A 27,104-nucleotide genomic window follows, 5' to 3' on the forward strand; every position below is an offset into this window, starting at 1 on the left:
GTGACCAAAGGTAGGTACACACTTGGGTTGTTTCCACCTTGTGGCTAGGTTTTGGCTGTTGTGAATGATGCTGCTGAGAGTACGGGTGCATAAGTATTAGTTTGAGTTCCTGTTTCCAATGATTTGGGGCAGGTACCAAGGTGTGGAATTGCTGGACCATATGGTAATTCTGTTTTTGTTTTTAGGACACCGTCAGCCTGTTCTCCAGAGCAGCTGCACCATTTTACATCCCCACCAGTGACATCCAAGGGTTCCAATTTTCCCACATCCTTGCCAACACTTGTTTTGTCTGCTTTCTGATTCTAGCCACCCTAGTGGGGTGTGAATCAACTAGTTAGTTTTGCTTGTTCTAGAACATCATTCAAGCAGAATAACAGCATGGACTCCTGGTTGGGGGGGTGGTTCTTTCTCTCAGCCTACATGTGAAGCTATTTGAGGTGCGCGGTCTGAGTGCCTGAAACAATGGGTCATGGCCTGTGGAGTATGTTGAAGGGAAGAGAAGACTCTTGAAGGCATAGGTGGCAATTCACTCCCCTGGACCCCGAAATCCCCTGCTGTGCCTTGGTGATGGACCCTGAGGGAGGCCATTGGGAAGGTCTCTCCAAGGGCTTTAGGAGACCTGAAGGATGAGAAGGAGCCAACCATGGGGAAAGATAGAAGAGGCTGGGCTAGAGGAGGGCGTCCTAGCAGAAATAGTCACATTAGCAAGGATCTTGCCTCAGGCAGGGAAAGATGCTTCAGTGCCAAGTCGGGAAGGGGATAAAACCAGTGGCAACAGGAGGGATGCTCCGTGGGCGATGGGCCATGGTGTGGGGGCTACAACCTTGTGTTAGCTACAAGGGGGTCCCAGGGCATGAAAGGCCACACCCCAATGCCAGCTCTCTTGCTGCCTTCCCAGCCCCAACGGGCAGCTCCTCTGAGACACTGTGGCTCATCCCAGTGCCTTACAGCTCTCAAACCAGAGGACCGGGAGGTGGGGATGGGGAGGGGTACAGTCAGGGACTCTGAGTCTGAGATTCAAGGACACAGACCTGTGATGCCCACAGCGACTCTTGCCCAGTCTCTGAAGCAGGCCGGGGGCTCGAGTCTTGCTGACCCACCTGCACACTCATCCTGCCAAGCTCATGGGGGATGGGGTTGGGGTTAGTGGATGGCTCAGCCCCGTGCTGTCCCCTCACTGGAGAGCTTGGCACTAAAGCTCCAAGCCCGGACCCATGCTCTGGCCAGACTTTTCGAACTTGGAGAACAACTTGTTCCTGCACACAAAGTCCTGACCCCAGGACCTGAGTGCCCCTGAGCTCCATCTACAAGAGGAGAACGGACCTCAGCTCTGACTTACACAAGGCCATCTTTGGAGGTTGGCTTCCTTTGAGATGAAATGGGAAAACTGCACCCAAACAAGTAGGTATGGGAGCTAAACGGGAGGGAAACTCCCTTAGGGTCATCGCTGGCTCAGACTGCTTCCGAGTGTTGGTCTATTCATTCAGCAAATGGTGTTGGCACTTACTTTGTGCCAGGTCTCACGGTGGGAGCACAAGAGCAGATGGCCTATAAATGCTTGTGGCAAGAAGGAGAGGGGAGGGGCAGAGAGGGGGAAAGCAAGGAAGGAAGGGAGGGAGAGACGGAGAGACGGAGAGACGGAGGGATGGAGAGGCGGAGAGACGGAGGGAGGGGCGAAGGAAGGAGGGAGGGAAGGAAGAGGGAGGAAAGGGGTGGGGAGGAGAACGGAGAGAGGGAGGGGGGAGGAGGAGAGGGAAGACGGATGGACAGAAATACCCTCCCAGAGCTCACATCTGTGTCCACAGTCATCTGACTAAATGCAGTCCAGCTCAGTGCTGCTCAGAAGGAGGACAATGTGAGCCCCATACTTTAAATTTTCCAGTAGGCAAATTAAAGTGGAAAAGGAACAGGTGACATTAACTTGTATAAAGTATTTTCTTTAACTTGATATATCCTTTCAACATACAGTCAGTACAAAAAATTCCTGAGACATTTTCCATATCTTTTTTCTTTTCTTTTTTTGGTTTAAATCTTCTGAGTCCAATGCTTTTTATGCTCATGGTGCATCTCAGTCTGGGTTTTGCATATATGAGGCTCTCACAGACCCAGAGGGCTCACAGTACCTTACGGGCCACTGTGAGGATGACAGGGGCTCTGGCTGAGGTGCACACTGTCTCCTGAGGGCACCTAAGTCAAGGTCAAGGAAGACTTAGCTGAGGTGGTGCATTCGGTCTTGTATTCATTCACTCATTTAATGTTCAACTCGTGATTCCTGAATGTTTCCTGCAGTGGCCTCAGGGCTGGGCAGGGATTTGGCTGGTGGGATGAAGGGAAGAATATTCCAGACTGTGGGGAGGGCAGATTGCAAGCTGGAGGAGGGTGGAGCCCGTGTCTATCTTGTTCACTGGTGTGCCCCCACACCTGACACAGAGCTGGAGCCTGGTGAATATTTGGAGGGGAGACGAGGATGGGGAAGTGGGGTATTTGTAGAACCCAGGAGAGCTAGGAAGGAATGATGGCAGAGAAGGCTGGAATATCCAGATCACCGGGAGGGCTTGTCAAACCATAGAGCCCGTAGGTCTGAGCGTAGAACTGCAGGATTTACATTTCCAACAGATTCTCTGCTGCTGCTGCAGCTGCTGCTGCCGCCATTGCTAGGACTCTGTGTGGACCTCTGGGCTCGCCCACGGACACTGTGAAGGCAGTGGGGAGCCATGAGAGGGTTTTGAGCAGGAGAGAAGCACCTTCGGGTCTGTGATTCGGGTCTGTGATTTAGGAAACTCTGGGTGGCCGCTGGGGGCAGGGGCTGGCAATGTCTTCCCCACTTCGCTCAGCCAAGTAAATGGTCCCTTAGCTCGGGAAGCTGCCTCAAGACCTGGTCCCTTCTCACGCAGCAGGGAAGCCTGGGCTGTGCCCCTGCCACAGAGAGACCCAGGCAAGTTTTCAGCCCTGAGGGGTTGTGGGGATTTGAAACCCTAATCAGCTGTAGGATTCAGCACCAACTTTCCTGGTTGACTGTGAGGGGCAGGAGGCTAAGGTTGGGGCAGCTAGGTGGCTTGGGTTCTGGCTCAGGGTTTCTCGAGAGGTTGTCATCGATATGTTACCAGAGCTCCTGTCATCTGAGGGCTGGAGTGGGGTGACAGGTTCTGATTCCACCATGGCTCACTCACACGGCGGGTGGCAGGAGGCCCCAGTCCTCACTGAGTGTCCTCTCTATAGGGCTGCCTGCATGTCGTCTCGACGTGGCGGCTGCTTCCCCGAGTGAGTGATCCAAGGAGCAAGCCAGAGCCCACCCTCTCTTTTGTGACGCAGCCTCAGAAGCCACACTCCATCCTGTAGAGCCACACGCCAGTCAGCTCTAGTCAGTGCGAAGCCTACGGCAAAGGCACGTGTGGGCAGCGTTTGGACACTGGCTGCCACACCTGGGCTACCCTGAGGCTCTATCTTGTGGTCATCCCACAAGAGTGCCAAAAATGCTCACGCCCTAGAGCCACCATTTGGTGGCTGAGAGCTTGAGGACATTCCCATGGAGGGTTTGTGTCAGGGGAGAGGCACCTAATTCATGTCATGATGTTATTGTTGTCACCATCATCAATACTCTGTGACCTTCCTGTCAGATAACCTCACGAGGTTATAACCCCTATTTTACAGATGGGAGAAACTGAGGCTCAGGTAGAGAAGATGACATGCCTGGCATCAGATCACTGGCTAACAGGGTCTGAATCCTCAGCCGTGACACCCGTGTTTGCATGCCAGATGCCATGCTTAGGTGGCTTGCCTGTCCCCCAGTGGTACGTTCTGGTGTCCCCACTACAGACTGAGAATGGTTATAGCAAAGGTCAGACCAGCCCATTCATTCCTCTGGCTCAGAGCCTGGTGCAGGATGTGCTGGCAGAATAGGAAACAGGAAGGCTCTGGGCTGCAGATCCCCAGCTCTTGAGACCTGGGGTCAGGCTTAGCTCTAAGACATGCATGGGACTCGTCCTGGCAGAGCAAGGGACTAGAGTCCCTTACTAGCTGAGTGGTTTGACTAGGAAGCTGATTAGACTCACTGTGCCTCAGTATCCCGGTTATAAAATAGGAGTGATCGGAGAGGCTGCCTCGCTTCTGCCTGTGGCTGTTGTGGGGATTCGGTGAGCTAATTCCTGCTCTGTGCTGGGCACACAGTAAGTGCTCAGTACATGCTATTGTATTGCTATTACCAGCTTGTTAGATGCTGATGTGTTTGCTCTCTGTTCCCACATCTGATTGAGTCCTGGGGTAGGATGGTGGAGGACAGTCCGTTTTCATCTGCTGCTGGGAGCATCAGTAAATGATCCCCAGATCCTAGGGCTGAGGACATTCTCAAGTCCCAGACTAAACTCTGCCTCCAGCAGCGGCCCGGTCAGTCCTCCCCAAGCCAAGCCTTGCTCCAGAAGCTCTGGAAAATCTGCAGACTTGCTCTCCTCCCGGCCCAGCCAGCTACCCTCTGATTGAGGAGTGGTTTTTCTGTGTTCTACAGCAGAAACGCTCATGTTCCCCCTGCCCAGCTGGGCGCCCAGGTTTCTGCAAGCTTGCACAGGAGGCTGTGTGTGCCACAGCCAGAAGAGGCCAGAGGACAGGTGGTGGGTGGTGGTCCTGGGTGGCAGGGAGCTGCCCTGCTAGGAGATAGCTTCTGTTCTGATGTGGCCAGTGAGCAGGGCCTGTACCAGAAATGACAAAACCAAACACCAGCACATGAAACCCCCCATCTGTCAAACAGGAAGCAGGGTCAGGATAAAAATACCTTCCTTCCTGCAGCTGCAGTCCCCACCACCCTGGCTTCAGAAGGTCACGTTCTTGACAGGAAGCTCAGCTGCTTGGGGTGGCTGAGCTGGGGGCTGGGGGCGTGCCCGTGGGGAGAGAGGTGAGCAGGGACAGCAGGCTCTCAGGGCTCTGTGCCCCGCATTTCTTGGCAGGTGAAGATGTGGAACCTGATCTGCCCACGCCCCTCCTGGCCAGGATGCAATGGTCTACCTCGAATGTATATTGATTTCTTCCTCTCATGTCTGGGACCTTGAAGCTTTTATTGTAGGAGGGAAAGGACTGTGGTTTTCAACATGCTTTGTTAGCTTAAAAGCGCTGCACCAGAGATCAGCAAGTTTGCTCTGTAAAGGGCCGGATAAGAACTGTTGTAGGCTGTGTGGGGCGCCCTGTCTCTGTTCTGATGGCGGAAGCAACCAAAAGCCGTATACAAACTCACGAGCTTGCATTCTGTTTCAGCTTCATTTACGGACACTGATATTTGGCTTTCACCTAATTTCCATGTGTCATGAAATAGGATTCTTCATTGATTTTTTCCCCCAACCATTAGAAAAATATAGAAACCATCCTTAACTTGCAAGCAGCTCAAAATTGCACGACTGAGCCATTGGACCAGAGTTGGCCAACCCTTGCCTGACACAAATGAAGGGATATCATTATTGGTTCTATTTAACTTCCTACCTGACACAGGGGTCTCAGCTTCAGCGTTTGCTTCATGGAATCAAACCAGCTTGAGACCCCTTACTCCCCTAGAAATTTCACCAGAAATGTAGTTCTTACCACTTGGCTGTCATTCGATAGAGGGTTTTTGGTTTTTAGTGGAACTGGAAAATTCTGGTTTTGAAGGTAGCACCTACGTATTTTTAAATGCTTGGAAAGTTCTGGCCACCATAAAATAAAAAGCACTGATAGCCACAGTTCATATCTTAATTTTCTTTTTCCAGTGAGCCACGTGTGCCTGCGTGGAATGCATTTTTCCTTTCCAAGTGAGATTGCATTGAACGTACGGTTTTGATCTCTGGTTTTCCATTCTACACTATATATCAGACATTTCCCACATCATTAAAAATTCCTCAAAGACCCAAGCTGCAGAATATTCCATCACGTGAATGTTCCATAATTTACCTAATCAGTCTCCAATTGTGTAGACATTTGGGTTGCTTCTGGCAATTCTCGGTTGTGAACAGTGTCTCTAAACAATGCTTCTGTGAGCGTCCTTGTCCGTAAATCTTACCCCCGACCCCTCCTCTTTTCTTTCGTGTGTGTATGTGCCTGAGATACGGGGGAAGAAACTGTATTTTCGACTTACATATGGGCAATTTTTGTTGCACTGGATTTTGCTTTGTGGATTATGTGATTCATGGGGTTTTCTCATGATGATGACTGTGTTCTCCCCACCCTACAACTGACCCCCAGCAGCCACTGATCTTCTTTGTGTTTAGGATTTCATTTTGAAGTATCTGTTTTTAATCAACCTAACATTGCTTACCTCCTGTTTTTGCCCTGAATTCCATTCTGCATCATAGTAATGTTGCCACCCCCGCTTTCTTTGTGTTTGCGTTTGGCTGGTTTATATTTGAGCATTCCTTTATTTTTAGTCTGTTATTTTGTTGGGATGTATCTCTTGTAAGCAGCACACACTTGACATTTTTTTTTTTCTTTTTGACAACCAAATCTTCACTGCTTTATAGGGGAGGGTAGATGATTTCATTTATTGTAGTAGATGTTTAGTTATTTTGGTCATCTTGCCACAGGCCTTGTGATGTTTGTGTTTCTATGTTCTTTCTTCCATTCTGTGACTTTAATGCAGATGGTGCTTATTTTCTTTGATCTTTTCCATTGATATGGAAAACAGAAATCCCGATTTCAGTTTCTTGAGTAGTTACCTTTAAAATTTTCAAAAATCTTGTTTAATTTTCTCAAGCAGACAGGTGGAAGCCCAGAGTGGGATTTGCCCCTGTCCTATGCAACAGAGCACTGAGTTAGAAGAGCAAGACACAGCATCTTTAGGAGAAAACTGAGAGCCAGGCTGACAATCATGGGGGAGGGCAGGGCATGATTATGGGACAGGAGAGTGGACCCGGGGAAACCAGACAGAATGGTCAAATGGGCAGGTGGGAGCTAAAGGAATCTCCCCCTTCATAAGCAACTGAATATGGAATGGCTTTTATTCTTGGTTATATCTGGCTGAGGAATCCCTCGTCACTAGTTATGCCTGAAACACCAGTTGTGCCTGTCAATCGACCACTCTAGGATCGGTTCTCAACACATATTAGCTAAGTGAGCTTGAGCAAATCATGTAAGTTCCTTGTTCAACGAGTTGATAACAGCACCTAAGTCATAGGATTATTGCAGGGTTTAACTGGGATGACACATGTAGCATCTGAGAATAGTGTCTCACTTGGAAAATATTCGGTAAATGTTAGATATTTTTACAATGGCCACGGAGCCATTTTAGTGTTTATATGTATTCAGCCTCTGCCTTTAGGGTGGGAATATTTTTATCTGTTTCTTGCCTGGAGATATGAAATAATTAGATAATTTTTTTAAAAAAAATATTACAGAGAGATAAGTAGACAGAGGAGTGTGGTGAGAGAGACAGGGTTGGGGAAGCAACAGGAGGAAATCAGGAAGAGTGCAGGGAGTCTGGGGAGAAGTGGGCCGTTGGGGGGAAACAGCTGGTACCTTGGAGAGTTCCCAGGAGGCCAGGCGCTGCGGGGCAGAAGGGAGATCAGGTTCCTGGATCTCAGGGAAGCTGCAGGGAGAGGTACTGGGAGCATTCTGGAAGCAGAATTAGTGAAGAACAGGGATCTGGCACAGCCGGGGTCCAATGTGTTCATGAATGGAATGGGTGAGGTACAAGGGTTGTGTTTCTGGACCAGCAGAGCCCTCGCCTTGAGTTTGAGGTGCAAGCAGGCAGGCTTTGCAGCTCTGGTGGAGAAACCTTACACATACTCTCTTATTAGATGAGTTAAGAGCAGTTCTCCCTCCCGTGGAGGAAATTCCATACAAACGTCCATGATACACTAGGAAGTTATTCTTCGCCCACTCCCACATTTCAGAAAGACTGCTTTTTTCATGAGCATTGACTGTGGCTTATTTTGTATATAGGTTTCCCTGGTTTCTGTTTGTTAATTTACTTAGATTTTAGTTTTTGAGAAGAGTTGTAGGCTCACAACAAAAATGAGGGTAGGTACAGAGATTTCGCACACCCCCTGGCACCACTCATGCATAGTTTTCCCCATCATCGGCACCCCTTGCCAGAGTGGTGCTTCGGTTACCCCCGATGACCCAGTGCTGACGTATCATCGCTCAAAGACCACAGTTTATCGTAGGGCCCACTCTTGGGGTTGTGCATTCTGTGGGTTTGGACAAATGTCTAATGATGTGTGTCCATCATTATGATATCATCTGGAGAATTTCCAGGGTCCTATAAATCCCTTGTGCTCTGCCTATACATCCTTTCCCCTGCCACTGGTTATTTTTCAGTGTCTCCATAGTTTTGTCTTTTCCTTAATGTCATATAGTTGGAATAATACAATACATAGACTTTTCAGATTGGCTTCTTTCACCTAGTAATATGCATTTCCAGTTCTCCCATGTCTTTTCATGACCTGATAGCTCATTCCTTTTTAACACTGAATAATATTCCACTGTCTGGAAGTACCATGGTTTGCCCACTTACCTGCTGAAGGACATCTTGGTTACTTCCAAGTGTTGGTGATTTTGTTATAAACATTAGTGTGCAGGTTTTTGTATGTACATAGTTTTCAACTCTTGAGTAGATACTAGGGAATGTGATTGATTACCGGATTGTATGGTAAGAGTACATTTAGTTTTGTAAGAAGCTATCAAACGCTTCTATATCACTTTGCTTTCCCACCAGCAATGGATGAGAGTTGGCTGTATTTATGTGGGTCTGTCTCTAGGCTCTTTATTCTGTTCTATTGATCTGTTTGTTTTTCACCCATACCGTACTGTCTTGATTACTGTTCCTTTGTAGCAAGTGTTGAGGTCAGGTAGTATCAGTCCTCCAACTTTGTTCTCATTCAGTGTGATTTTGGGTCTTTTGTTTCTTCATGTAAACCTTAGAATCAGTTTGTTAATATTCATGAAATCACTTGCTGAGATTTTGATTGGGATTGAATTGAATCTATAGGTCAAGTTAGAAAGAACTAACAAACACTTTGACAATGTTGGATCTTTCTATCCATGAATGTGGAATATTTCTCCATTTATTTTTCTTTGATTTAATTCATTAGGGTTTTGGAACTGTTACAGATAATATATATAATATATATATTTTCCTAGATGTTCCTAGATATCCCTGGTTTCATTTTCTTAGAAGGAATCTTTTATTTGGTAAGTCTCGCAACAAATATTTGTTGAGATCTTACTCTAGGTCCTGGATACTCCAGATAAGAAGACAGACAAGATTTGCCTGCATAGAGTTTGCCTTCTAAAGGGTCTGCAGTCACTTTTCCTGTATACATCTAATACCAGATGTAAGTTACACATACACAGAGGCATCTGATAGCTGATGTGAGTCCCTCTCCACAGCTCCTGTCCGGCACAACCGTGTGTCCTGGGCATGGAGGTTCTGGAAAGGAAAAGGTAATAGCTCCATGCCTGGCATGCCCTCAGCCACCTTGTCTTCATAGTTTTGAAGGTATTTGGAGATGCTAAGAGGGACACTGACCTCTTTGTAGAAGTCAAGGGTTGAAGATTCTCTCTGAGATGAAAATATCTGTGGCCTGGGCCAGGGGGCTTGTCTGGAGGAGGAAGCATAGAACCGCCCAAGAGAGGGTGCTCTGGCCACGTCTGAGGCTTGGGTGGAGACTAGGTAGGCTATGATTACAGCTGCAGTCATCAGATGTTGACCAGGAGCTCAAATCATGTCACAGTAGCTAAAAAATTTATCATTCCTACTGTCCCACCCCTCCAGGGCTTAAAGTCTAGCAGAGACACTGACAAATCCATACACAAATACATCACAGCAGTAAGTGTTTTGAGAGGGAACAGAAAGCACACGAGAAGGGTACCTTACCTGGGTGATGAATTCACAGAGAAAGTGACATTTAAGCTGAGACATTTAACCCAAGACCTGGTTAAGAAATAACCAGGCTAAGTAAAGGCAGAGACGGGCAGAGGGATAGCTCATGAGAAGGCCTGGAGATTCAAGAGAGAGGGGGGTGCCTGGTGGACCTGGAAGGGTCTGTGGTAGTTAGGAGGGAAGCTACTGGGAGAGGCAGGCAGAGGCCAGATCATGCAGGGCCCTGAAGGGACCAAGTGGCCAGTGGCTTCCTTCTTCCTTCCCCTTACATGAAGTAAGAATTGAAGACCTACCGTCTACCAGCTACTGTCCCAGGCACTATGGGTATAGTAGCGAATGGGACAGATGCTGTGCTGACCTCACAGAACCTGGGACAAGCAGAGCTTGAGCAGGATGCTCAAGAACAGCTTAGAACCCCTTCCTTTTTTTTTTTTTTAAATTAAGATATCACTCACACACTGTGAAATCTACCTTTAAAGTGTGAATTTGCAGTCTTTAGTATATTCAGAAGGTTGTACAACCATTGCCTCTATCTAGTTCCAGAAAATTTTTATCATCCCAAATGAATCCCTGTACCCTTTAGCTGTCACACCCCAGGGGTCCCTCCTCTCAGCCCCTGTCAACCAGGAATCACTTTCTATCTTTAGGGATTTGTTTATTCTGGAGATTTTATATAAATGGAATCATATGCTGTGTGGCACTTTTGTGTCTGACTTCTTTCCCTTAGTGAAATGTTTTCAAGGGTCATCCATGGTGTGGCACGTGTCAGCATTTTGTTCTTTTTTATGGCTGCATAATATTCCACAGTATGAACAAACCACATTTTTAAAAATTTATTCATCTGTGGATGGGCCCCTGGATGTTTCCACTTCAGGGCCACTATAAATAATGCTACTATAAACATTTATGTATAAGATTTTTTGTGGATATTTGTGTTTATTCCTCTTGGGTACATCCCTAAGGTCCAAATCCCCGGGTCACATGTTAACCCTGCATTTACTTTTTGAGCTACCGCCAGACTTTTCCATAGTAGCTGCTCCATTTCACGTGCCCACCAGCAATGTATGCAGGTTTCGATGTCCCTTCTTCCTTGCCAACACTGGTATTTTTTCGACATTTTTCTCCAGATGGACCCTGGAGGGAGGCTCCCTGGGGAAGAGCAAGGCCTGGCTCCTGGGGTTTGTGCCTGGGGATGTGACTTTGAGGGAAACCTAGGTCCTCCTCGCCTATCCTCCAGCGCAGCTGTGTCATCGCCCCAGATCCTGGGGTGAACTGCCTGGCAGTGGAACGGGCTGCACCAGCCACTGCAGAAGTCACCATCAGACTTGACTGAGTCTCCGCCCCAGCCACAGGCAGCTGGGCTTCCCTGGAAGCAGCTATTTCTAGCTGTTTCTGCTCTAGGGAGGAGCGGTGGTGGGCGGAAAGGTTGAAATTGCTCAGTGGAGTGGTTTTGGAGGTGCCCTGCATGAAGGACCCAGGGCAACCCATCTGAGAGTGCTAGTCCCTCTGGCCATGCCTGAGCAGCAGGGTGGGCCCCCCAGCAATCCTGGCTCCCTGGGGAAGGGGAGAGCAGAAGGGCAGGCAGAAGAACTGGTTTGACCAGGCTGTACCTGTGGGACCCTGGGAGACTCTAGGCAAGGCTGACCCGGGACCTGAGGAAGAGGAGGAGGTGGGATCGATGTGGGCGGGGTTTTCCATGGACAGGAGCAGCCGGGTGGGTGGGGGGATGGCAGCTGGCGACAGGCCAACAGAGTGCCTGGAATCGAGTGGGGCGGGGTCTAGTTGGAGTGGAGGTGCGGCAGGAAGACAGACGGACAGGGTGCTGGTACTCAGCCTCCCGTGTCAGCCCCAGAGCTGCGCTCATTCGCCACAGGACCTCAGGCTACGTGTTCACCTCTGTGCCTCACGTCCTCATATGCAGACTGCACTGACAGGGTCGCTGTGATGACTGTCAGTGGTCACTCTCTTGATTACCGAGTCCTGAACGCTGAGCTGTCGGCAATGATCTTGGCCCTTCTTGCACTGCGTCGTCGCTGTGGCTCTCTTCTGCGTTCACCCTCCTCCTCTTCCTGCTGCTCGTGTTCCCTTTCCAGGCCCTTGTTAGGCACCATTTTAGCCAGGTGGCTGAGTGGTCAACCTTTGGAGGCAGCCTGCCGGGGTTAGAAATCCGAATTCTGCTGTTCCCAGACATGTGCCCTTGGGTAAGTCATTTCACTGGTTCAAACCTGAGCCTCAGTTTTCCCATCTGTGGATTGGGGCAGTCACAGGAGACAGGTAATAACAGCAGGTCGTTAATCCCCAAACTGGATCAGGAAGACTGATGGATGGATAGACAGAGGGCTCGACACAGCTCCGAGCACCGTTAGCACCGGGCTGCACGAAGAACAACCAGACGTGTCAGGTGTGGCCTCCTGGCAGGAGGGGAACGAGAGGGTACCCCCCTGCCAGCCTGGGAATGGGCCGAAGGGCCGCTGCAGTCAGCTGCCTGATCTGGCTGTGCTGCCTTAGGAGGCTCAGAGAGAGAGATTTGCTACTTCGTTTCTGTATAAAATCCATATTGTTGCTTTTCAGTTCATGAGTCACATGCCTTGTGGTGTGTCTGCTGGGCTGTGCCCAGGTCCCCACAGTCCTGTGGCCCCAGGAGCAGGCAGCTCTGGGGGCCCCAGAGCATTCTTCCCCTATTACTTTGTACATTCACACAATAGATACGGCTTGGTTTATTTTTGTTTTTGAATAAGAATTTTGTGCATTTAAGATGTATAACAGGGTGTTTCTGTGTGTGTGTGCGCGCGCATGTGCATGTGTAGAAATGATGACTATAGTTAAGCTAATTAACATATCCATCTTTCTTAGATAGTTACCTTTTTTTCTGAGATGTTGGTCAAAGGGTTCAAAGCTGTAGTTACATAGGCGCTAATGCACAGCGTGGTGACTATAGTTAACAATCATAATACTACAGTGAGAACTAGAGGTTTGTTGAGAGAGTAGATTTCAGAGGCTCTTGCTACAGTAGATAATCCTGAGGCCCTTGTTAGGAGCCAGGCTCCCTCGTGGGACCCAAAACACTAAACAAAGAATTATATAATTACCATATACTAACTAATCACCCCGTACTTGTAAACTGGGAGAGGTGCTGTTGTGAAGCCAAAATGCAGAAATGCAAGGTGCTATGGGAGAGAGCAACTCAGGCAACTCGGCTGAAATTGGGGTGATCAGGGAAGGCCTCTCAGAGGAGGTGACCTTTCAGCTGGAATCGGTGTTTCAGGAGGAGTTTGCTGGGCTGAGAGTGAGAAGAAAGAGGGCTCCAAGCCCAGGAAATGGTGTGTGGGAAAGCCTGGAGGAGCCCAGTTTTTGTTTTGTTTCATTTTGACTTGGGAAATGAAAGAAGCCAGTGTGACTGACCCAGTCACTGAGGGATTCAGGAAGGGGCAGAGGTTGGATCAGGCAGTGCCTCGGAAGCAGTGGAAAGGTGGGCTTTGTTGCTGGGTTCTGGGTGGAAGCAGAGGTGAGATGGGGTGGGAGGAGTGTACCCCACAAACATGACTGTGCCAGTCACATGGCCAGGTGACAGCAGCTCGGCCCTGGAGCACCCCTGGCCGGCGGGGATGGACTGAGGTCCACCTCCAGGGGGCAGACACCTCTGTCTGGTCGTCGCGGGCCTGGAGCAGGAGCCACACCTGTGGGGGCGTGTCCCTGACCAGCTGGAGGTCAGGCAGTCTGCTCTGCAGGGTGGAAGGGGTCGGGTGGCAAAAAAAACCCCACAGGCTTATCAGCAGTGATTTCTCCCTGCAGAGGCAACCCGCCACCCGCTTCCTGCCGGGATGGGTCGGTTCAGCCTCACTCGCTACAGCTGGAGATGGAGGGGAGCAGATGGCCCTGCTTGGCCCAGATTCCAGCCAGATTGTCAGGGAGGTGTGGGCGGAGGGACAGGGTTGGTGCCAGCAGCGGGAATATAGGAGAGGAGGGTGGGAGCTGCCTCCTTGCTGTCTTAGTGGGACCTTGCTTGCGTGGGGGGCAGTGGGGACCACTACAATGTGGTTCTTGAAGCAGCAGGGGCTCGGAGCTCTCTAGTGAGATGTCTCTGTCCTTTACAGCCAAGGCACGTGCTCTTGGAAACACAGGATGTCGATGGTTACGTCCCCAGCACCCAGCACCTGGCAGGACCAGGCAGGAGCTTCGTGGCTGTTTTGCATTGGTATTAAAAAATAAATAAGTAAATAATGGTAGTAGCTTTCAGGTATTTTCTTACTTAATCCTCATGGCAGCCCCACAAAGGAGCCCCTGCTGTGATCCCCATTTTACAGATGAGGACACTGAGGAACAGAGAGGAGGAGTAAGTTGCTTACAGCCCCAGCTGAACAAATGTGCAAGAGCAGATGGCTCACGCTGACAAACTGATGACCAAGCCTGAGATCTGGGGCTCTGGGATCCACACTGACCTGGGTGTGGGCAGCCACGTGTGAACACGGCTGGCTAAAAGGGAGAGTGTGTCCCTGTTCTGTTTGTGCTCCCTGAGTTCTAGTTAACCCCTGAGACACCCTCAAGCCAGCTTCCTTCATGGTGCAGGGTGCTTGGAGAGCAAGAGATGAGCCTGGAGAGGTATGGAGACGGGATTGCTGGTACAGCTGATTAAGCTGCACACTGCGCAACTCTAAGGCAAGCCATTCACGTAGACTATGATGAGAGCAATGCCCCCCTGGAATGGGGCAAGGTGGACACCCTGTAGGGGTGACTCCACCATGCAGGACCTTGAAGACCAGGGCCTGCAAACCTTTCCTATAAAGGGCCAGATAGTAAATATTTTAGGCTCTGTGGGTCACACAGTCTCTGCTGTTGTCAGGTGAAAGCAGTCTCAGGCCACGTGTAAAGAAATGAACGTGGATGTGTTGCAGTGAACAACGTGATCTACAGGCACAGGTTGCCTGCCAGACTCAGCCCGTGTACTGTAGTTGGCCAGCCCCACGAAAGGACTGTGGACTTCATTCCAGGAGCAAGGTGGAGCCATGAGAGGGTTTTAAACAGGAAGCTGGAGGAGGCAAGCTCATGTTTAACACAGCCCTGAAAGACCTGACCGCACCCCCCAGGACCTGCAGTGTTCCTTCTGTCCTGTGTGTAGATCCCTGAGCCTGTCTGTCTGCAGGAGGAGGCCCGGCCGGGTCCTGGGGGGCTCCACTGCTGTGGCTCTGCTCTCTCCCGCCTCTCCACACCAGCTGTTAGGGCTCCTGCCAGGCTGGTTCCCTCTCTGTGCCTGGGCCTCGGGGTCAGAGCAGAACAGCCCTGTGGCCAACATTCTGGCCTTCGGACTTAGAGCATCTGATTTGCTGTGCATGGTCACGTGTGACTGGGACTCTCTGTCTCTTCTTCTCCACGGGGGGGGTAGCTGCAGATTGGGGGCCCATGAAAGGAGGCCGTGTACATGGACCCGGGTTCAGAAGGGCGCAGTAAGAAGACACTATGCACGTAGGAATCATTTTCCTTGTGGAGCCAGAGGTGGGAAAGCCTGATCGTGCCCTGGGTGTGGGCGGTGGGGTCTTTGCTCCCTTGTGTCCAGAGCCAGGCTCCTCACTGGAGCAGAGCCCACATACAAGGGGGCCTTGGCTCCAGCATACGAAGGGCTCTGTAGAGATGGGGTGATTTGTCGCAACTTTGGCTGAAAATAACTGCCCGCCATGGGAGTCATTCCGCATCAGGGGCTCCCATGCAGCACGGGGAACACCCCGATAATTACTGTGCACAAATGTTGCTTTTAGCAGCTGGTGTTTAATGTCTGCCTCAAGGAGTGTCTTCTGGGACAGGAAACCTGGCCCACCCTCCGTGCCCCCCACCATGGGATTTGAACCCTTGCCTTATGCGAGCAGAATCTTCCCCAAGCCCCTTCTACATGGGAACATGGGAACACTTCTACTCTTCTGAAGGCCACCTGCCCAGCCCAGGGCATTCCCCATGGCCTGCGGATGGGTGCGCTGGGCCTTGGTGATCTGTGGCCGTGCCATAAATGACCTTACCCAGTGCTGAGGCTGAGACCAGCTACCGGGGCATCTGGGAGGGGCCTGCAGACAGTGCCGCGTGGGGCCGGTGTGGACCATACCCTCTACAGACTCCTGACACTCCTAACCCCCGGTCTGCTGGAGATGGCATCTCTGGCTAGAAGCCTGGTGGAGGCCTCAGTCTCGCCTTCGCGTGGACCTCAGTTCTTACTCAGGCCAAGGAAGCCGTGGGGCTGTGGCCCCAGGAACTGGGTCTGGCGAGGATGGAGCTAAGGGCCCGCGCCCATCCCCCACTGCTCCTGAGACCTTGTCCCCCGCCCCCCACATCCCCAGCACCTGCTGGGGTGCTGACCCAGTATCGGTCCTGCGGAACAGGTGGTCTTCTCCCCGCCCTTCCCAGCTCACTCCTAGTTTCCCCACAGCAGCTTCCTCGTCCTCCCGTGCCTGTTGTAAAGAGTCAGTAGGATGGTCAGCTTCAGGCCACGGGGGAAAGTGGGTCTCAGCCGGGCCCCTCGGATTGCCGCGTGCTGGTGCATGACGGGATGCTGACTCCTGTCCCCTCTGTTGCAGTACGCTACTTCCTGAAGAATAAGGTCAGCCCTGATTTGTGCAATGAGGATGGACTCACAGCCCTGCACCAGGTAAGGCCAGGCTCGCTGGGGTCCCCCGATTGCTGCCCCCCTACCTGAACAGTTACCCCCCTCCCTGCTTTTTCCTGCCCAGAGTCCTTAGGGAGGAGATGGGAAGGAGATCCTTGGCTGCCTCGTCTGAAAGGCTCTTCTCTCCTCAGTGGAGAGATGTGGGTCTGTTACGAACACGCCCCCAGAGCCCTGGTGTGGAGGCACGCCCAGCACACGCGCGCAGCCTCCAGGGACAGGGAGCCTTTGTCCACTGCGTCCTCACTGTCCAGCGAGAGGCTTGCAAACAAAGCAAGTTTGTTTTGAGCTTGAAGTTTATGAAGCGTGTCTATTCACACCCACCAAGGCACCCCTCCACCCTGGTGACGGAGGTGATTGACCTGCCTGGGTGTCATACACCAGGACGTGTGGCCACGAACCAGGTGCTCTCACAGCAGGGCAAAGGGCTAGCCCCCTCGCTGGTCCCCAGCACCCAGCTGCCCCTCCCTGTTTTGCTCTTTACGCTGTGGCCACAGGGATGCTCAGGTCAAAGTCTCACATTACTCAAAGCCCTCGGTGTCTTCCCACAAGGCTCCTCAAGGCCTGGCCCCCAACCAGCACTCTGGGCTTCCTGGCTCTCCAGACTCCAGCCCTCTGGCCTTTCTGTTCCTTCCACACACTGGCTACTCTGCACCGCATTTCTCCCAGCATGTGGGCATGTGGGTATGTGCCCACTTAGCCCCAGTCTGTGGCGAGGGCCCGGGCGCTGGGGTGCGTGATAGGGCATCCCTACCTTCTGAGCACGCCCTCTGGCGGCCGTTTGAACGGTTAGCTGAACTGTTTGATGTTGGCCTCCCTCTGTCCAACTCAGCCTCGTGAGCGCAGAGCCCAGGTCACTTGTTCATTGGTACGTCCTAGTGTCTTCCCCCACGCTGGCATACAGTGGGTGCTCAAGATGTGCATGCTGACTTAAGGAACACACAGAAGCCTCCCTGTGCCCTGGCCCAAGTTTCTGAGCAGGGGGACTTGAATGCAACATGGTGGGTGGGAGGCCAGGCTGTCGGACCCCCGGGCTGGTGAGAGCTTCTCCCTGTGCCCATGAAGGCAGGAAGGGGTGGACAACGACTGACCACTGCCCCCATCCAGGAGCCCCAGGAGCAAGCCCCACCCCTGGCCATCAGCCAAGTGGCTTCCCATGTGTCCTTTTGGCTGCTTTTCCTGTGCACAGGGTGTCCTGCACCCCCTCATTCTAGCTGTATGATCTTGGGCAAGGTACTTAAGCTCTCTGTGCCTCACTTTCCTCATCTGTGAAATCAGAATAACTAGTGCCCACCTCGCTGGGTTGTTGTGAGGATTAAGTGAGTACTCATAACAGCCCTTCGCGTCTCCTGACACAGCACGATCATGAGACGGTGTTGTCATTATTGAAATCCGTCCCATTGCTCGTGTCTGTAGTCACTTCGCTTTTTGTGAAGCATAGGGTGAGCCTCACAACAGCCCTTTGGAATCTTATCCCCATTTTATAGCTCAGGAAACTGAGGCTCAGGGATAGCCCCGTCCAGTTAGAATGTTCTATGACGGTGGGATGTCCTGTACATCTGCCCCGTGCTGGACGGTGGACGGTAGCCACTAGCCGCACAGGACTCCGGAGCACTCGGGATGTTGTTCTGAGGAGCGAATGAGGCAGTTGGTGGCCAAAGGCTAGCGAGGTGGTCCCAGGGCTCCTCCGCTGCACTCCCAGTGGTTATCAATAACGTGACTGGCGGGGCTGTCGTTACTGTTGTCACTGCCCCTGCAACGGACCAAGGAGCACATTAAGAAGCAGCTTCGCATGCCTGGCAAAGGAGAGCGGCTCTTCTCCTCTTGGCAGAGGGAGCCTTTGGGGTTTGTAAACTGAGACTGATGGTTTGGTGAGGGTGCAGGGCGTGGGAAGGGGAGCGCCAGGGAGACGGGGAGGCGGTGAAGCTTCACCAGGCAGTGGGCTGGGGGCAGGGACTTAGGAGATGGCATCCCCAAGTCTGCTGCTAGATTGAATGTGGGAAGGGAGGGGGCGGGAGGAGTCATCAAACGGCAGGTGCCATTTCCCACCTTGGGGAGTGTGGGGGAGGAGGGCTGCCCACGCCACCACCGACCACTGCAACGTGCACCCCAAGCCCAGCCCTTGCTCTGGCTGAGTCTTTCAGGCTGGGCATAGCTCTCACAAGACTGCAATTCTGGGTGCACAATCTTTTCCCTTTTCCACCTGAGCTCCCCTGCCACCCCATCCTCACTTTTCTGGAGCCCTACGGGTGGGTTTTCTGCCTCCACTGTCCCCTGACACGGGGGAGGGGTGGGGCTGAGCCGGTTCTCCTTTGGACAGGGGCTTCTTAGACCCACCTCCCAGCCACTGCCAGCCTGGGGCCCCTTGCTGCTACCCAAGACCTCACTCCAGTGCTTTTGGCGCCCTCTGCTGGCCATGCAGCGCCACTGCGTGGTTCGCTCAACCCTCCTGAGACAGAGCCACCCTTCCTTGAATTCCCTTTACCCCGCAGTTCTGGAGAGATGCCCTTAGACCCAGCCAACCCCAGACCGGCCGGAGCAGGGAGAGAACCTGGATCTCTGGCATCATCTGTGTAAACAGCTGCTCCTTTCCCTTATGCCCTTCTGGTGCTGAGCCGTGGCTCTGCTGGGGATGGGGTTGGGCACCATGTCCCCCCACCCCATATCCACACCCAGGGCTTTGGGTTCCCAAAGGTGCTCCTGATTCTTCTGCTGACATCCAGTCCCTTCTCCCTCTGCCCACAGATACTCCTGTAGGCCCAGCCGCCATCATCTCCTAACTGGATGATTTCAACATAGCTTCTCACTGTCCCTCTCCACTCCCAAAAGTGCTCGCACGCAGTCTGTTCTCCACATCCACCCGAGGGAAGATTAAAAAACAAAACAAAACAAAGCAAAACAAAACAAAAAAATCAAGTCTGATTGTGTTGCTTGTCTGAGTATAACTACAGCGTCTCCCACTGCAAGAGGGCTGAGCCTTACCTGGTTGGGGAGTCCTGAGCCCAGACCCCTGCCTCATCCCCTGCGGCTTCTCCTTGTCTTCCCCCTCTGTCCTCACCTCTCTCTGCTCATGGGCTTGAGGCCCCTCCGTCCCCGTGGAGTCTATCTCTGTCTGTGTCCCTGGAGTGTGAGAGCTCCAACGGCTGTCGGAGCCCTTTGTCTCTCTGAAGGGCTGCCGAGAACCTGTCCTCTCTCCAGGACCGGCCTACATGTGGACAGGGGAGAGCACAGACATGGCCATGTCCTTTCAGGGATTATATTGGGGTCCCCAGAGCCCTGAGGTGGGGGTGGGTGCTCTGGGGGTGAGGCTTGGTTACTTGGGGCTTCCCCAGGAATGGAGCTCCTGGGTCAGAAGTCCCCGAGTCAGAGGTATCAGACTGTGACCTTGGGCCATGCCTTGGAGGTGACTGACAGGGAGAGGGACTCCCCCAACAGCCCCCTTACCCCACCGACACCCACTCCTGCTCCAACCGGAGTCAGCCCTCCCTGCACGTATTTGTTCTCTAAGGTAGAGTCGTCCATACAATTTTGTTTGAAAAAGGCCTTCAGGAATTAAAAATGATTTTAAAGTCTCATTCAAAATTTCCTTTCATTTCACCAACACTTGCAAAAGCATCTTATTGCTGCTCCCTTATGTTTTTTATGTTTCACTTATATTTATGTCTTAAATATTATGAACTTACTCATGGGGAAACTGAGGCTCAGAAAGGTTATGTGGCTTACCCAAGGTCATATAGCATGGAAGTCATACAGATGGATTCAGACTCAGACACAGTTTGGCTCCACTGTCCTTCTCGTGGCCTCCCGAGGGGAAGCTGGCGTGTCCCCACCGGGGTCGAGGCCCTGCGGGAGCTGATCCTGCCTTTGTCTCCCCCTCACCCTCCGCAGTGCTGCATCGACAACTTTGAGGAGATTGTTAAGCTGCTCCTTTCCCATGGTGCCAACGTGAATGCCAAGGACAACGAGCTATGGACGCCCCTGCATGCAGCGGCCACCTGTGGCCACATCAACCTGGTGAAAATCCTCGTTCAGTAGTACGTGGCCCTCTCTCCCCCAGCGGGGCTTCTGCCCTGCCTTCGCTAGCTCTGTGCTGGTTTTGTTTTGTTTCTGCCTTCTGTCTCCCTCCTCTCTCTCCTCTTCCTCTCGGCCACCACTTCCTCTGCCTCTTGTGGTGCCTGGTGTGTCTCTTTCTCCCCACACCCTCCTCCGCCTCTGTTTCTATGTCTCTCTCTCCTCCTCTGCCCCCCCTTCCCTTCCTCCCTCCATCTCTGTGTGCCTTTCCTACTCCTCTTTGTCTCTCTTCATTCTCTCTCTCCCTTTGTGCTGTACCCCCACCCCCAAACCACCACCCTTGCATTGTTGGAATGGTCCCCATTGGTCTTGGTGTGTGATCCTTTTGCCGTGCTGCTGCCTTGGGTTTGCTGGTATTTCGTGGAGGGCGGTTGCATCCGTGTTCATGAGGTATGTGGGTCTGTAGGTTTCCTTCTGTGTAGGGGCTTGGTCTGGCTTCATATCAGGGTATCAGGGTAGCCCTCTGTTTTTTAAAATCTCTTTCTTTCTGTCTCTGTGAGTCCATGAGTTTATACTCGTCTCCACTACCCTCTTTATGTCTTGTTGCCATTTTTGGCTAGTTTGCTATTAAAAAAAAAAAAAAAAAAAAAAGCATCCTTCCTTGGCCCTGTCTCCGAAATGCTATCTACATGCTATTCCTTGGGTCGGGGGTCGGGGGGAGAACCTGCTTGGAGGGGCACCATGTAGCAGTGTCTTCCCTAGGAATAAGGCCATTTCTGCATATGCTATTCTGATGGGCTTTTCCAGTCCTCAAATTCCTTCCTGCTCAGGTTCTGTAAACACAGAAAAAAACAACATTCCATTTCAAGTGGGTTCTATTGAATTCCCTGATAATTGGTGGGCACTTGAGCTGGGCAGTGGTCCCTCAGGAATGCAGAAGTGCTAGGGCACTGGGCAGGAAACCAGGGGATTTCAGTGCTGCTGCTTAGAGTGGGTCCTGGGAGGCCACGGAGAGCATCTGAGAGCAAGGAATCAGGAAGAGGGCCCAAGAACAGGTGACCTTTGGCAGAGGTCTCAGCAAAGCAGCACCTCGTCAGGTGGCCGCAGGGGATGATGGAGGTCACAGCGGAGGATCAGAGGGGAGGAACAGCTTGCCCAAGGGCATGTGGCAGCACAGAGACCTCTCCGTGCAGGGCCATTGGGCCTGAGGACTTACTGGTGGGGGCCTGTGCCCACAGCTCTGATGAGGACCTGGGTGTGACTCAGTCTTCCAGGAGCACCTGAACGATGATGGTGCCCAGAGGGAAAGGGAGTGGTGCCAGCCTGGCGCAGCGGGTCCCTACCACTGATCTGTGCCAGAGTCACGTGGCGTGTGGGTTCAGAATACCCACTCCCAAGCCCCCCCGCCAGAGGGTGTTTCAGGGGGTCCGGAGTAGAGTCCAGGAAGCTGCCCTGTATTTCAGGGATGCCTGGGTGATTCTGCGGGGCAGCCCAGAACCACACGTGGGAACCACTGGCCCCAAAAGCAGGTTCTGCCAGGGAGCCCCAAGGCTCGGTCTTGCCCCTGGGCTGTCAGCCTTTGGGGATGGGACTTGGAGATGGTGGGGGAGAGCTTAGGGTGTTTCTGCAGGGGGATGCAGACTGAAACAGAGCCGGGGTTTGAGCCTTGACCCTCCCACGTCCTCACTGTGTGACCTCGGACAACTGGCCGTCTGAGTCTCTGTGTCCTCTTGAGTGAGACGAGCTGACAGGAGCAGCCCACAAGGACTAGGATGAAGATGAAAGAAGACGGTGTGTTTATAGGGCCATTCATGTTATTTATGTTACGGTCACCAGGGAGGACTTTGACATTTGTCCCCAAGTGCCTGCCCGCTGACCCAACAGAGCAGGAAGCCGGTGGAGGTCTGCTGGGGCTGCTCTCCTGGGAGAAGCCGAGTCCTGAAGCTGCTGTCCTAGCTGGGGGGCCCCAGTAAGGGGGGAAGGGTTGGGGCGCTAGGGTGCACAGCGGAGCTACCAGCGAGAGGCTGGAGGGCAGAGGCTGCCAGACCAACCCCAGCCACACTCCCCTGGCCCTCACTCTCACCCTCTCTCTGCAGTGGGGCCGACTTACTCGCAGTCAACTCGGATGGGAACATGCCGTATGACCTCTGCGAGGACGAGCCCACCCTGGATGTCATTGAGACGTGCATGGCGTACCAGGGTAAGGTCAGGGCGGCGTGCCCTGGTGTGGGCATGGGTGCACCAGTGAGCCGGCTACCTGCCTGCCTCGTGCCCAGCGCTCAGGAAAGGGGATGGATCCTCGTTACGATGGTTATCCCAGTGATTAGCAAGACGAGGACACAGAAGGACCCTTGGAAAGCTGTGCTGTGCAGAGGGAGGCATTGTTCTCTGCCGTGTCACCCACACGCGTGGGCGGCCTCAGCTGGCCCTGTCTCCTCTCCGTCAGCTGTGACAATCCAACTCAATAAACATTCACGAGAAAGATAGATTTCCATTTGGGAAAATAATCAAGAGTCAAGAACATTCGCGGGTGCCCGCTCTGTGCCAGGCACCACGGGGGCTGCCAGGGGCTGGGGTAAACAAGCTGTGGGCTGTTCTCAGCTCACAAATGAGCTTCAGAGAGGAAACAAATGTAGCAATTAGAGACCTGTCCGCCCCACCACCACGGGGACATATTTCTGAAGGTCTCTGCCAGAAGACAGCTCAAATCCAGACCCTTGGCCACAGTGTCAGGGCCGGCTGGGACCCTGCCCTTGAGTTCCTTCCCAGGGCGCTCCGGTAACCATGATGGGGTCCCTCCATTCCTTGGCATCTGGGCTCTGCCTGTCCATCTTTGGCCGACGGTCTGCAGTTTTGTGCCAGTCTGATGAATCTCTGTGCCCCTCTTTAGGAATCGTGTTTTCAAATGCAGTTCTCAGAATCTCAGGATTGATTATAAAGGAACCCAACGATATTAAACTATAGCTACCGAAATATTCCTAAACGTGTTATGTAGAAACTTGATTAATTCACGAAATAGCAAGGTAGCACGTCAGGAAAGTAGGCGCACTTTTTGTTGGTGTTAAAGTCACAGGCATTTCTTGTCATGCTGTGGATTTCACTTTTGGCCTCAGGGAACGAAATGCTACATTTCAGTTCAGGGTTCATGTGAGTGAAATTATAATTTTTTTCCCCTCCTTTTCAGTTTACAGACCTACCCAAGATTCCATCCCAGAATGTTCAATCTAATGGACCTTTGAATAGAACATGTCACTTTTGCTTCCTTAAATACATTTAGTCGCTGCCGGTAACACTCAGACTTGTAGCCAGAGACTCAGGCTACAGAACGTCTGTCTGGGTCCTCACACCTCCCTTGACTCCACTTCGCTATTCAGAAGTTATGTTTGTCCATTCACTCATTCCCATAACGGAAATCCATGAAGCACCGTGCTGCAAACGCAGCCGCGGACGGGAAGGGGGAACTAGCAGAGCCCCTGGTCAGCTAGGTGGTCAGGGGAGGTCAGCAAGGGGGGCGATCCCGTCCAGACCGTGGCCTGGGGCAGAGCCAGCCATTTGAGCGGATGGAGGCAGGTGGATGGTGCAGAGGAACAGAACATCTCACAGTAGTGCCTCCTGGGCATCAGGAAGGAATGGCCCCTGTTCTGTGGGCTGGTGCGTGGGTGTGTGTTCACTGGGCCTGGGAGAGAGTGACCCATGGGCATGGCTGTCTGCTCTCTTGCCCAGCCGCCTGGCCCGTCTGCCCTGCATCCCTCCCTGCCTGGGGCCTGGCCCCGGGGTGCTGACTCGGCCCCCTCTCCCCTTTACAGGCATCACCCAAGAGAAGATCAACGAGATGCGGGCGGCCCCCGAGCAGCAGATGATCGCAGACATCCACTGTATGATCGCAGCGGGCCAGGACCTCGACTGGATAGATGCCCAGGGTGCCACGCTGGTGAGCACATGGGCCAGGCGGGTCGGGCTGGGGGCTCAGCACCAGCCTAGCTGGGGTGAATCTGCATCTGGTTGAGGTTAAGCTGATACAGTTGGGGCCTGTCTGTGGCCTTGAACCTCCTCCAGACTCACTTTGGGGCCAGGGTTGCTCCTGAAATATGGAGAGTTAGCAGAACAGGGCTCAGTGCCTTGGAGAATCTGGCCAGTCTCAGCTGGGGCTGGGGGTCAGGAGCCCTTTTGCTCACCAGCTCTGTCTTCCAGTTCCTCCTTCACCTCATGTTCCCGGAATCCATCCGAGCCCATCACGTGGCCTTCCTCCAGTGGTGCCTCCCACGTAAAGACTGGAGCCACCAGCCACCCACTCGTGCATGCCCCCTTGCTTTGTGCCGTCCATTCCCCTGCCTTAGGATCACCTCTCCCATCCCTCTGCCCAGACTGAGCAGCCTCCCCGAACCTCACTGCGACAGCCTGTCCCCTGGGTTCTTTGGCTTCTGTGTCCAGACACCCAATCATCCATCCATCCATCCAACCCTCCATCCATCGGTTCCTTCCTCCATCCAGGTAACACACACCTGTGTGCCCCAGGCTTCATTAGACCCTGGAGATAGGGAACAAGAGAGCTCTTTCCCTCTCAGGTCTGCCTGATTAGCTCCGCTCAGCCTTTCAGCTCACGTGTCAAGGATTGGAAACGTTGACCTCTCTCCGTAGGCTCTCCTATAGGATGGAGCCCGGTATTGGGGAGGGTCTGGCTCTGAGGCTTTAAACTGAAAACAGGAGCATGGCCTGGGATGCCCACATACCCACCTTCTCCTCACCGATGGCTGGGCCCTGGCCTCGGCTTGGGGTCCATGCTGGCCAGGAGCACTCAGGAGTCTCAAAATCTTGAGCTTACCTGGTAGGACTCAGCAGTCCTGAGAGCCTTCATTGCCCTTTAGGCCTGACCTGTGGCCCAAAGATAGTAAGTGGCCTTCTCACCTGGTTCCTGAGCCCCACCCTCTGCCTCATCCCCTCGCTAACCCATTAATGGGTCCCTGCTCAGCCCAGCCCTCAAAGATAAAGTCACATAGTGAGATGGAACATTGCTGTATGAAGGCAAAGCCAGGATGTCCCAGGGCACACGCCCCTTTGGGTCTGTGGCTGGCCGTCTAGACACACAGGTTTCTTCCTCCTGGACTGAGGCTGGCCTCAGGGTGGCCCAGACCACATGGGCCAGGCCCGTACTGGGTCTCAGGTCTTCCTAGTAAAGTGGGGTTTACTATTCGTCCCTTCCCCACCAGGTTGTTGGGAGGAATAAATGGGATTCTGCATGTAGGTGCGAAGCCCAGAGTCTCTAAACTCTCAGTAGGTATCAGTGGTTCACACTATCATCATTATTATTAACGCTCTCCCTATCCCAGTCATGCCTTTTTATTCCCCGCCCAGTACGAGGCCACACAGATTGTAATGTCTGCTGGCCCTGCCGGCTGTCATCTCCACAACTGGCAAACATCACGCATTTATAAATCAGATGATTATTGTAATTTTCGTGGGTGCCTGCACCAGATCACACCCTGGGCTTCTTCTGCAAATTGAAAAATAAAGGAAAACGTCTGTTTTCCTGAACCTTATAGCAGCTGTACCTCAGGATGAGGCGACGCCTGACCGTCAGGGCTGCGTTCTGAAGGGCTGCTTTCCAGGGCCAAGCCTTCTCTATCCCACTGTCTGCAACTCTGTTGCCCCAAATCTCAGCACCCCCAGAGCTCCCTGGTCTCCACCTAGCCAGCCTTCTGCTGGCCTCCTTGGGCTCTTCCCTCCGCCTCCCACCTTGGCTAGGCAGCTGGTGTCTCTTTACCTCATCGCCTTCCTCCTTCCTCCATTTCCATGGTGAACCTCGTCATCCCTCACGGCTCTCTGAGAATGTTCATCACTTACTGAGTGTCTGTCACGGGCTAGATGCTTTATGTACTTTCTGGAGATCAAGCAGATGGGACAAGTGAGGTCCCAGTATGGTGTCTATCACCAGAGGCCTTGAATGGTATCAGATAGGAGAGCTGTTACCTCAGCATGAGGCTTTCCTTTATTGGATGTACTGATGGCCTATCGTGTAACGAACAAACCCAAAACTTAGCCTCTTGAAACAACGATCAATATTTATCACCTCACGTAGTTTCTGTGATTAGGGAATGGGGAACAGCTCAGCTGGGTAGCTGTGCTTGGGGGTCTCTCAGGAAGCTGCAGTCGTCTGAAGACTGGACTAGGGCTGGAAGATCCACTTCCAAGATGGCGCCCTCATGTGGCTGGCAAGTTAGTGCCCGCTGTCAGCAGGAGGCCTCCATGCTTCACCTCCTCAGGCTTCTCTATACTACGTGATGGCTGCTTTGTCCTCGAGGGATTGATCCCAGAGAGCAGGAGGTGGAAGCAGTGATGCCTCTTATGACCTCACCTCAGAAATCACACACCACCACTTCACAATGTCCTACTTGTTAGAAGTGAGTCACTTGTTCTGGCCCACATTCAGAGCAAGAGAATTAAACTTCCTCTCTTAAGGGAGGTATATCAAAGAATGTGTAGACATTTTAAAACCACCACGCTGGGCCTCTGAAACCCCTTCCTTCCAGCTCAGCACATGGTAGGGACTCAGTCAGTGCTGTTGCCTTAACCACAGGGGCCTTCACACCAACCACAGGATAAAGAGTGGCCTTAATA

General features: G+C 52.5%; 1 protein-coding gene across 2 annotated transcripts in view; it reads left to right on the plus strand.

The window, feature by feature from the left end:
- PPP1R16B (protein phosphatase 1 regulatory subunit 16B) overlaps positions 1–27,104 on the plus strand; it is a 92,048-nt gene that overhangs the window by 52,165 nt on the left and 12,779 nt on the right. For both annotated transcript variants that reach the window (XM_059406996.1, XM_059406997.1), the window contains exons 3-6: positions 16,393–16,463; positions 20,367–20,512; positions 22,586–22,689; positions 24,296–24,420. In XM_059406996.1, coding sequence (XP_059262979.1) covers positions 16,393–16,463; positions 20,367–20,512; positions 22,586–22,689; positions 24,296–24,420 — 446 coding nt within the window. The remainder of the gene's footprint in view (positions 1–16,392; positions 16,464–20,366; positions 20,513–22,585; positions 22,690–24,295; positions 24,421–27,104) is intronic.

This window comes from Mustela nigripes, chromosome 7 (genome assembly GCF_022355385.1).
Source record: "Mustela nigripes isolate SB6536 chromosome 7, MUSNIG.SB6536, whole genome shotgun sequence".
NCBI lineage: Eukaryota > Metazoa > Chordata > Mammalia > Carnivora > Mustelidae > Mustela > Mustela nigripes.